The sequence below is a fragment of the Schistocerca gregaria genome, chromosome 2, assembly GCF_023897955.1.
Source record: "Schistocerca gregaria isolate iqSchGreg1 chromosome 2, iqSchGreg1.2, whole genome shotgun sequence".
In the NCBI taxonomy this organism is placed as follows: Eukaryota; Metazoa; Arthropoda; class Insecta; order Orthoptera; family Acrididae; genus Schistocerca; species Schistocerca gregaria.
In genome coordinates, this window is record NC_064921.1 from 870955821 (window position 1) to 870968424 (window position 12604).

Below are 12604 nucleotides of genomic sequence, written 5' to 3' on the forward strand. Positions count from 1 at the left end.
CATTGATCTAGGTTCTACTGCAGTTTATTTGTTGAATACTATGGAAATGCAGTCAATCAACAAGGAAGATTGGTTGTAAATGACATACAGTCCACCCCAGAATGTGGCTCATGTGTGTGGGACCTGTACCAAACAGAACTAACAGTGATATTGAACATACACTGAGGAAAGCAGCACTAATAGTCACAGGTTTGTTTAAGCCATGGGAGAATGTCATAGAGATGCTGAAGAAACTGAACTGGCATGCTTGAAGGTAGACAAAATCCATCACGAGATTGCTACTTACAAAGTTTCAACAACCAGCTTTAAATTATGACTCTAGGGACCTGCTACCGTCCCCTACAAAACACTCCCATAGGAGTGTTGATGACAAGGTTAGATTAATTACACCACAAAGGCCTTTCATTCTTCCCATGTTCCACATGGAAATGGAATGAGAAAAAAGCCCTTATAACAGGTACAATGGGACATATCATCTGCCATGCACTTCACAGTGTTTTTCAGAGTGTAGGTGTACGTGCACAAAATGAAATCTTAATTTACACATAGATCCCTTGCAATGTTCAGACATTCACACAACTTTTCTGGTGGTTTAAACACTGTATCAATACACAGATAGATACCCCTACAGAAATTCCAATCACCATATAAAGCAGACAAGAGAAGTTATCAAAAGATCTGTTACGTTTTCTGCTCCCAGGAATAACTAAAATGTTTTCACTTTTTCATTCTATATCTAATACAGAATGGAGTCTATACCTAATTTAGATGGAAATAAAAGAAAGGTTCATGAGTGGGATTAAATTCAAGGCGAAAGGATATCAATGATAAGGTTTACTGATGACATTGCTGTCCTCATTGAAAATGAAGAACAATTACAGGAACCACTGAATGGAGTGGACAGTGTAATGAGTACAGTATATGGATTGAGAGTAAATTGAAGAAAGATGAAACTAATGAGAAGTAGCAGAAACAAGATCAGAGAGAAACTTTACATCAGAATTGCAGGTCGCGGAGTAGACGAAGATAAGAAATTTTGCCACCTAGGCAGCACAATAACCCAGGATGGAGGGAACAACGAGGACATAAAAAGCAGACTAGCACTGGCACGAGGTGCATTCCTGGCCAAGAGAAGTCTGCTAATATCAAAAACAGCCCTTAATTTGAAGAAGAAATTTCTAAGAAGGTGCATCATTGTATGGCAATGAGAATGCAAAATTTCATTTAACCTTATATTTGAACTGTTTAATCCTGATTACAATGATGCAGCCTGTTTTGCTAGAATCCAAAGCAATTAAAACTTACAGCTAATTGAAGTTATGAATCATCATACAATTAAAAACATTTTGAGCTAATTGGTAGCATAGGAGGACTGTTACCACACATCCAAAAGACAATCCCAACTTTCTGATAACATAGTTAAATTATCAGATATAACTTAACTTGCATTATAACATACATTAAAAGTCCAGATCGTCAAAATTTCAATTGCCTATTTCACTTTAATGCACACAAGATTCGGAACTTCGATGATATATTTTTGTTGCTATATTTTTTCTGAATCAGGCAACTCCTTTCACTAATTTATTCTGTCATTAACTAAGATTTTGAATAATTTGGGATCATAAAAGATTTATTTCAAATGGAAGCCATACTCATAAATAGGTGGTTTTAGATGACAAAAGAATAATAATGTTCTATATACTTTTACAATTTACGAAGTTAATCTGATACATTTGTTCATAAGCCAAATAATAATGAATTCTTAGAGTCCATACAGAAGAGTAAAATCTGATCTAACTGATTTTCAAAGCATTAAGTAGTTTCAGAAATCACATCATACTCTTACACTAGTCTTTAAATAGCAAATGTTTCCCAAAAATAGTCAATCTGCGACTGGTGAGTAACTGAGTGTCACATCCATGATGGATCACATTACAATTTGGCAAGCAATGATGTAACATCTCTCTGTTAGTTCGTGAGAGTCTGCAGCCAGGAAGTAACTGGAAAACATCTCTGTACCTTAGAGTCTGTGGCCAGCCAGCACACAGACATCAAATCACATATTAAGTTCGTGACAGGTAATCACATGAGTGATATCTATGTACAAAAGGTCCACCACCAGTATTCATATTTGCCACAAATATGTCAATTAATGTAAAGAGTTTGCAGCCATGAAAGTTCTTTTATTTTTGTAGCATCTTGTGGGAAATAATAGAGTTCTAACTTCAAAGTGCTAACATTCCACAAACACAGGTATTTACTGGGCAGTGTTATTATTTCTGGTAGACACACTGCAAACTATATTGTTTGCACCATTCATTTCATGTTCCTGTCACTTTATATTACACTGCTGTGAAATTCAACAAGTACCTTGGATCTGATTAATGAGTGGGAGAGTTCTCTTCCGGAGGTGTGTGTGAAGGAAGAGATGTGTGTCTCTCTACCTGTATAAACTGTTATTTGTAAAACCGTAACTGGCCACCAACAATGTTATGGTGCAGATAAAGTGGAATGAAACACTTTTAAAATTCATCTATCATGTGCTGTACATCATTTGGCACTATCCTTCATAGTATCAGTTTCCAGAATACCTTTTCCGTACATCAAGACACGGGACTTCAAGATACGAAAAACTGAGTGCATTGTCAACTACAGGCAAGGGGAGTGTCGCAATCAGGTGAAATGAATCTGTGAACCACAGTACTTGAAAGATGAGCCTGATCATTTAAGAAATGCCTTCAGAAGAAATGCCTACTCTGGGAAAGAGATAAATAAAGCACTACATCCTATAAGGTCTCTACTGAAAAGGAACCAATTAAAGAGAAAAATTTCCTTCCATTGGTAAAAACTGTAACTGACCGCATCAGCAGAGTACTTCAAAAACACATACACTCCTGGAAATTGAAATAAGAACACCGTGAATTCATTGTCCCAGGAAGGGGAAACTTTATTGACACATTCCTGGGGTCAGATACATCACATGATCACACTGACAGAACCACAGGCACATAGACACAGGCAACAGAGCATGCACAATGTTGGCACTAGTACAGTGTATATCCACCTTTCGCAGCAATGCAGGCTGCTATTCTCCCATGGAGACAATCGTAGAGATGCTGGATGTAGTCCTGTGGAACAGCTTGCCATGCCATTTCCACCTGGCGCCTCAGTTGGACCAGCGTTCGTGCTGGACGTGCAGACCGCGTGAGACGATGCTTCATCCAGTCCCAAACATGCTCAATGGGGGACAGATCCGGAGATCTTGCTGGCCAGGGTAGTTGACTTACACCTTCTAGAGCACGTTGAGTGGCACGGGATACATGCGGACGTGCATTGTCCTGTTGGAACAGCAACTTCCCTTGCCGGTCTAGGAATGGTAGAACGATGGGTTCGATGACGGTTTGGATGTACCGTGCACTATTCAGTGTCCCCTCGACGATCACCAGAGGTGTACGGGCAGTGTAGGAGATCGCTCCCCACACCATGATGCCGGGTGTTGGCCCTGTGCGCCTCGGTCGTATGCAGTCCTGATTGTGGCGCTCACCTGCACGGCGCCAAACACGCATACGACCATCATTGGCACCAAGGCAGAAGCGACTCTCATCGCTGAAGACGACACGTTTCCATTCGTCCCTCCATTCACACCTGTCGCGACACCACTGGAGGCGGGCTGCACGATGTTGGGGCATGAGCGGAAGACAGCCTAACGGTGTGCGGGACCGTAGCCCAGCTTCATGGAGACGGTTGCGAATGGTCCTCGCTGATACCCCAGGAGCAACAGTGTCCCTAATTTGCTGGGAAGTGGCGGTGTGGTCCCCTACGGCACTGCGTAGGATCCTACGGTCTTGGCGTGTATCCGTGCGTTGCTGCGGTCCGGTCCCTGGTTGACGGGCACGTGCACCTTCCGCCAACCACTGGTGACAACATCGATGTACTGTGGAGACCTCACGCCCCACGTGTTGAGCAATTCGGCGGTACGTCCACCCGGCCTCCCGCATGCCCACTATACGCCCTCGCTCAAAGTCCGTCAACTGCACATACGGTTCACGTCCACGCTGTCGCGGCATGCTAGCAGTGTTAAAGACTGCGATGGAGCTCCGTATGCCACGGCAAACTGGCTGACACTGACGGCGGCGGTGCACAAATGCTGCGCAGCTAGCGCCATTCGACGGCCAACACCGCAGTTCCTGGTGTGTCCGCTGTGCCGTGCGTGTGATCATTGCTTGTACAGCCCTCTCGCAGTGTCCGGAGCAAGTATGATGGGTCTGACACACCGGTGTCAATGTGTTCTTTTTTCCATTTCCAGGAGTGTATTTGATACAATGTTTAAATGAACAAGAAAGGTGTGCGAATATTTGAACATTGCAATGGACCTATGTCTCCTGCTTGCCACAGCAGAAGTATATAAAATCCTGTCGACTTACAGTCAGGTGTACATAGAAAATACAAAAAGAAGCATTAGAACATGCTTAACAAAAAGAAAAGCAATTCTTGCTTGGACCATATGCGTATATCAGCAGTATCAGATCATGCCTTGGGATGAGGGAACCACCAAATTTGTTTCTTTGATAGTGTGATTTTAGCAAGCTCTAATCATTACTGCACTATGATGTACACAGAGGTCATATATTGTGAATTCGAAAACCCAAAAACGGCTTTAACAAAAAAAGAATGAGTGAATAAATAAATAATAATAAAATAAAACAAACAGCAGTAACTCCTGCCCATTACAAGCTCAATAACTTATGTAGGCATGACTAAGTGATTTTAGGCAGCAGTCTCATGACATCACAATCCAACCATTACATGGATACATATAAAACGTTCAGCTTACTCAGTTTGTTTGAGACTGTAACTACTTTCCAAGTCATTAAAGATTGTCACAATGTCTCTAGCACTGGAAGATGAAATGTTAGGCAAAGAATCATGCCTTGAACCACAGACTAATGGCCATAACATAAAAATCAGCATTTCTTCAAAGATAGCACACAACATAAGTATTATCTCATATTATTCATATTGCAATGGACACAAAAACTGATGATAAAATTTCTAACAGTAATTTCCATAGAAAGAAGTAATGTATTATATGAGCTTTCTGTATACTGGGTCAACCAGAACTCTATAAACAAACGTTCAGAGCTTGTACAGGGTTACTTTGTGAGCATTTTGGTGTAAGAAACCCAAAGTATCTGGTGGCTCTTTACAGAATAGTAATGTAGTTTGTTACCACTGTTACCATTGTTTCTGACAAGAAACCTTCACAACAGTGAAAAAGCATGTAATATGTGATCACCAAAATACACAACACAAAAATCAGGATTTGGTTTCACATAGCTACGTATAGCTGATGTGACTGGTGTCGCTGTTGTGACAGCTCAGTATAATGTCACCATATAGCTCTTCCAATGCATTCAGTGAACCCATACTCTTCACAGGAAAAACATCCGTAGTACTGCTGTGTATCACTGTTAATGCACAGTTAACACTGATGGAAAACAAAACCCTAGACAGAAAAAGCAGTACTGAACGCAAACTTGGGTACAATGAGGTGAAGGGAGCATTAATACTGTCAACAGCAGGAGCCGCCAGTGAATGGAAACAAGACACACAGTGCATACCATCGACATTTGCACTGTCGTTGGTTATTTTCAATGCAATGCAGTTATTTAGCTAAGTGGGCCAAGGAATCAAACAAAATGAAATAATTCTATAACGAGCCACCAGAAACCATGGGTCCCTTACAGCAAAATACTCAGAAGATATCCCTGAACGACCTCTGAAAGTTTTTTTGGTGGAATTCCAGTTCACCCTGTATATAATCAATAATCCATATTGGTGGCAATACCTGTGATGCTCCAGGCGCACAGTAACATCCCATGGAAGTAGATATGCAGAGCCTCCGAGCAGCCCAGCTTGCTGTTGATCCTGCAGACCTAGGTTGTGAGAGTACAAGCTGCTTGGTCCCAAGCATGTCAGGGCCCAAGATGGGAACTGTGGCAATAAACCAGCTGGTGACTCAGTATGTAACATGCCCGGCAGGTATTCTGTTGTTGAAGGCTGCCGTACCAGAGATTTATCTGCAGACATGAATCACTGTATCAATGCATCAGCCTAATTTATGATCGCAGTTTCCATTGTTTCACACCAGTGTATCACACATCAAATTTGGAAGGTAAGAAGAATGAGTGAAAACCATTGTGACCCACTTCTTTGTTGACAGCTACAAAGGAACAAAACATTACATGTACAAAACAAAAAATAAATTAACAGAATAATAAACTGGACCCTCTCTTTTCTTTAGAGCAAAGAATAGAATACTACAAAGACATTTTTAACAACTTCTGTCAGAGTAAAACCTGTGAAATATATACAGAAAAGCATTTTTATTTGCCATCAACTTTATATATTAGATTTATTCTTGAATGGTTTTGATTATTTCAACAGTCGTAAACTGGAAGAAAAATGATAACACCCGTTGGTTTAAAAATGGATATTTACCAAAAAAGAAACTTTAATATACACTTTGGTACACATACGTGCCTTCTAAGAGAAATATGCATTTTTAAACCAGCAGATGTTATAATTTTTAGAACTATGCATTTCTAAACCCACAGATGTTGTAATTTTTCTTCCAGTTGATGATGGATGAAGTAAACAAAATTGGTCAAGAATAAATGTAACATATACAGTTTATGGTAAATAAAAATGCTTTTCTATATTATAAACAATTATTTGGCTAACTGAATATATTTTTGAGAGATGTGTTTAAAGATGTAGTGTTAGTTCGCATATAAAGAAAATGTAAGTTCATTTTTAGCTTACGGTAGTGGCCAATCCAAAGCCATATTTCTACCATATCATTTATCATTAAAAAACTCTAACAGCATTGTTAAAATGTAAGAACATTTATTCCACTCTGTACAAACATGCACCAATGTTATCTTAGCACTGTGCTCATATGCTGAAATACAAACAACTTCAGCTTCCATATCAACGTACTCGGACTCCCACTTAAGAACTAAAGATCTCTATTCCAAAGCGAAAACACTGCCCTATTTAATTCTCATTCTTGGCGAACCTAACCAGAACTCCTTTCAAGGTACTCGATATATACTTGGATGCACATTGCTACCTATGAATTTTTTACTGCTTTCCAGCCAAACATGTAATCACTCCTTCATTTACCAGTTATTACTTATCTAATGAACCATCTCCAGCCATTAGTGACATTTTCCATACACTGCTGTGTATCCCTGTATAATGGTTCTTTTGCTGACACTTCCTAGTTTCTGGTTAAATTTGTGCATTCCAAATTATATGCTCCCAATTTTGTACACTTAGAAATTCTTGTAAAACCTGCAACTTTTTAGAGTTGGCATTCACTGTTTAAACTTTAGCATGCATTATTCAGTGACAATATTATGGAGTGAAAAGCTAATACTTATATGAAAGAGCAGGCCTAATAATAAACAATGACATGAAAATGCAGGAAAAGTACTATGAACGGCAAGTGAATGGGTAACACAGCCAAGGCAAACACAAAGCAATGTCCCATGACAGTAGCAACAGTATGCACGTCTACTTGTGTCACAGAAGAAGAAGATGTTAGAAAAAATATATACATAGAGCTAAAACAAAGTATTCTTCAAATTGAAAGAGATAAAAATTTAATGTTGGGAGGCTGGAATTTCATAGATACAACATAAGAGAAGGAAAATTAGTAGAAAATGTGGACTTGGGGGAGGCGGAAACAAAATAGGAAGCTGTTCAGTGGAATCTTGAATGGAAAACTATATAATCACTGCAAACCATGAAGGCTAAACTGTATTTATAGACCTTGTAGACTTTTTTTTAAGATCTGGGATAAAATATAGGGAATGAAAGCTTACCTACAATGTGTAAAGGAATCAGACTACATTTCTAAGAGGGGAGGGACACAAAAGGATCAATAACTGAGAAGAAAGTGAGAAAGGGTTTTAGCCCAAACTCCTTTTTATTCAGTTGAGTAAGTAGTAAAAAAAAACTAAAGTGGTACACGAAAAACAAGTTCAGAGAGAAGAAATAAAAGCTTTAAGGATTGCCCTGAGATTGTAATTCTATCAAAGGCAGTAAAAAACTTGGATGATTATTTAAACAGAATGGATAGAGCCTTGAAAAGACATTATCAAGAGAATCATAAATAAAAATGAATCATGGCTAATACAGCATAATCAAATTACATCAGGTGATGATGAGCAAATAAGTTTAGCAACTGAGACACTAAAAACAGCAGAGGAGTTTTGTTACGCGAGCAATAAATTAACCGATGCAAGTATGAGTAATAAATGAATAAAAAAACCAGATTGGCAACAGCAACAAAATATGTTCTGAAAAAGAGAAATACTTTAACACTGAATATAAATTTAAGTGTTAGGAAGTATTTTTCTGGACATTGTTTTAATAAATTTAAATGCTTTTTACTTGCTTTAATCTATATTTAGTTATGTTTGCGGCTTGTTTTGCTTTTTACTTTAAGGTGTCTTCAGTGAATTTAATAGTTCTTCATTAGCCTGGCTGAAATCTTTGTTTTTGCTCAACTAGTCAGAGGTTAGAGGTCACACCACAACTTCACTTATAAAACAGCAACACATTTTCACGTCACAATCTTTTGTTTTGTAATTTTCATATTTCATAAGCTAATTGCTATGAAACACCACTACTGATATGGTGATAACTGTGCAACTTTTTTAAGACAGAAGCTGCTCACAGTGTTTTAACAAAAATCTTCAGCTCTTGCTAGATCAGTAGGGGTATTCCATAGAAATTTTCTGAAGAAATATTAAAATTACAAAACGAAAAGATTTTGACATGAAAATGTGTTGATGTTTTATAAGTGAAATGACAGTGTGATATCTACTTTTGACCAGATGGGAGAAACACAGATTTCAGCCGGATAAACTGTAGTACACCTAGGGCTGGACCACTGTATATTCGGCCACCACACTCACGGATATGCTTTGTGAGCAGCGTATGGCCCCTGCTTTACCATGGGAGGTTGTTTGTCAACAGAAGATTTGATGGGCTGTTTATCACCAACCCTCCTGCAGGCTGCCATAACATCTGGGGGCACAAGTCACACTGATATAGGACACTCAGGTCACAGGTATCTAATTGTGTCTATGTGGTCACATGTTCCGTGCCTATTATTCCTCTGCTGATGGATACTTAGGTCACCACTCAGCTCTTTGACAGTGAGTTCCACTCGGTTCCATACCGACCATCAGACCACAATGCCTGCTGGTGCTGCTGCTACCAATCAGACAGTGCCATCTCATGCATTTACCGAGGTCATCAGCCACTGAACCTTTATCAGTTGCAGCTGAAGATCGGATCTGCATCTTGATAGTCCATGAGCACACAGCCACATGATACATGCCAGTCATCATCCTCAGCATCTCCTGGCTCATCACCATTACTGACAATTACAGACTTCGTCACTGTAGCACCCACTACACATCTTCAAGCTGGACTTTTCAGTTGTGCTTGAGTGTGGATTGTTGTCCTCTAAAGCTGTCCTGAGTTGGGTTCATGATTAATAAACAAAGAGTAGTTGTTTCAACATATAAATTCCATCACTGCCTGTTACACCACTTGACCAAGGTTACACCACAAATGAAGAATCATTCACTCCACTGAAGATACCTTAATTTAAAAGGTGAAGAATCATTCACTCCACTGAAGATACCTTAATGTAAAAGGTGAAACATATCTGGAATATAAATAAATACAGATGTAGCAAAAAATGCATTTGTATTTATAAAATAAATATTTACATACCTGCTGTGGAAGATAGTCACACAAACAAACTTGTTATTCTTTTGGAATGTAGCCATATATGGAAGAGAAATGCGGATGCTAAATGGTACAGACAAGAAGAGAATTGAAGCTTTTGAAATATCCTTTCACCACAGAACAATGCTGGCATTACATGGATAGATAAAGTAACTAATGAAAAGTTTGAGACCTAAACTGGGGAGAAAAAAGCTTTATGGAATGATTTGACTAAAAGACGGAATTTGTTGATAAGACATATCTGAGGTATCAAGAAATAATTAACTTAGTAACAGAGGAACACGGGGAGGTGGAGGAGGGGAGGAGGGCAGAGAGACTTTAGTTGAAAACCGAATATAGTAAGCAGGTTCAAATGGGGAAAAAAGGTAGTTACGTAGATATGAAAAGATTTGCACAAGATAGACCAGTATGGAGAGCTGCACCAAAGCAGTCTTCAGACAGGTGGCAGTAACACCAAGACCAAGAACAACAACAACACATGCAGCAGCAAGAAAAATTGTAGTTTTCATGCATAAAATCGACAAATGGAGGTTGCATATCCAAACATAAAAACTGGAACTGGAATACTTTTACACAACGAATTTGTGTTTCTGGGCAAATAGAAAAATAAATGTCTTCTTATCAGTTTTTGGATGCATCTTTTAGGCCAACTAGAATTTTCTCAGCTGATGAACATGCATGTTTTCTTTAGTTTAGATATGAATACAGCAAATAAATTACCTTTATTAGGATCATTATCAGCATCTGAGACTTGTATTACAATCTCGTGTCCGTCACTAGGGCTCTGCTCACGTGGTGGATTTGGATGAGGACTAAGACGGCTGCTGACAATCTCTTCCTGGATCAAATCACTGCCTGCGGACTGACCTGATACAAATCCGGCTGCATGCACAATCAAATTGCCTATACTGGAACAGCTTCTCTAACACTTAGCACACCCAAAATGTGAAAAACAAATTTAATGATTCGAGTGGAAACACAATCGTATCTTATTCTAATCCACTTGATTATTGGTTATAGTTTATTTTTATAAGTTACAGACTGAAATTACATCACTGATGAATCTTGAAAAGACCACTGACATAAAGAGTAAGTTTCCATTCAAACTAAATTAACATTACCTCTCAAATAACAAATGAAAAGACAATAAACAATGCAATGAACCATAAACCTATCCAAAGTGTTAAATTCTAAATCCTTGAAAATTACATATTAGAAGACAATTATCTTAATCATAATCTCCTTCAACTCCAGTTTCCCAAATGCGTGCATATCATTCTGCCATATATCAGTTTCTTCTTCAATCCTCTCTCTGTTTCTTTCTTCAAAGACTCCAAGCATCATTTTCTCTATCGAAATGTTGCCCTTGCCCCTTTAATATCTGCACACAGGCATTTTATAGCTGTTCTAGCATTTTTCAATTTGATTATGTTGCCAATTAACAAAAGGCTACAGAATCAACAAGTATTTTATGGTTAAAGCAATTAATAATTAGAAGAAATTACCTCCAGTCACTGTTGACTGACTGATTTTTCAATATCCAATGAATTTCACACAAAAAACTGCATTCTCATACACAAAATTCCCTTTTTTAGTATTACACCTGCTTTTCATTTTCTTTCAGTCACTGAATACTTCAAACGTCCAACAATAAAAAAACCTCACTACTTACACGTACACTTTTTGTACATAGAGGATTTGACTGACGAAAATGACCATTACACGATGGCTCCAAACAGTGACAAAGAAAACAGATTAACCACTAACAGAAAATAATCAACCCCAAAACTGATAACAATATTGACATAGTGAGGAGGAACTGTAAGATTTTTTGAGTGTAAGACCTGTTTCATTCCTGGAGTACACAGTAATCCATTTAATTTCCTCGGACCACTTTTTTTCCTTCTGTATTTCTTAATTTAAAGCAACATTTAAGAACAACCGTGCAAAAGGCTAGAAACAGATCTTCTTTGAGTTTATCATTTGATTCTTCACTATGATGAATAGAAATGTGAAATGCTTATGCGATTTTCTTTCCCTCATGCCACACTGACTCAAGCCCCAATCTGGATTCTACTGTAAATCATTAGTAAATCACCTCTGCTTTAAAACTCCTCAAATTATTTCAGGTTAATGGTCTCCAAGAATTCACTTTCTTTCTTATGAGGCTGTTGCACAGGCCTCTTTTACTTCACCTGGTTGAAATGCATGTCAACTACTTTTCTTATGACAAATGAGGAAACACACAGAACCATTACCATCTTTCCCCTTCTTTTCATGTAGAATCAGTTGAAAAACTGTCCCTCTAATACTTATAAATACTTTGACACAATATATTAACAAGGTGATACCACATAGGTCTCTGCTCTTCTGACTGTTTCCATTCTTTGAGATAAGAAAAGCATTTGTCAGACTTGTTAACTGAGAGTACTTTGAAAAGGTGTGGTTTACATACAAAATAATTAACCTGAATGTGTGGTTTACATACAAAATAAATAACCTTAGAGACATTTGTGCAGTCCATCCTCCAATAGTACTCAATTGCTCTGGATCCATATAATGTCAAAATGAGTGATGTAATTGAAAATGTTTGGAGAAAAATTGTCTAATTTGTGACTTATTTATATTATGAGCACTAAAGTATTATAGAGAAGCTCAACAGACTTATATGGGAGACTTTACAAGAAAGGATTCTAAAAATGCTATTATTCAAATGCGGTGAATATGTTTTTACAGAAAATACCATACCGTAGTCATACCACCCCCA

General features: G+C 38.2%; 1 protein-coding gene across 4 annotated transcripts in view; it reads right to left on the reverse strand.

The window, feature by feature from the left end:
* Positions 1-12604, reverse strand: part of LOC126335263 (nonsense-mediated mRNA decay factor SMG8) — a 76724-nt gene that overhangs the window by 18971 nt on the left and 45149 nt on the right. For 2 of the 4 annotated variants that reach the window (XM_049998310.1, XM_049998311.1), the window contains exons 12-13: positions 10558-10704; positions 5852-6083 (exon numbers count right to left, since the gene is read on the reverse strand). In XM_049998310.1, coding sequence (XP_049854267.1) covers positions 5852-6083; positions 10558-10704 — 379 coding nt within the window. Of the gene's footprint in view, positions 1-5851; positions 6084-10557; positions 10720-12604 lie in introns of all 4 variants that reach the window. The other 2 variants (XM_049998308.1, XM_049998309.1) reach the window with 1 other exon arrangement.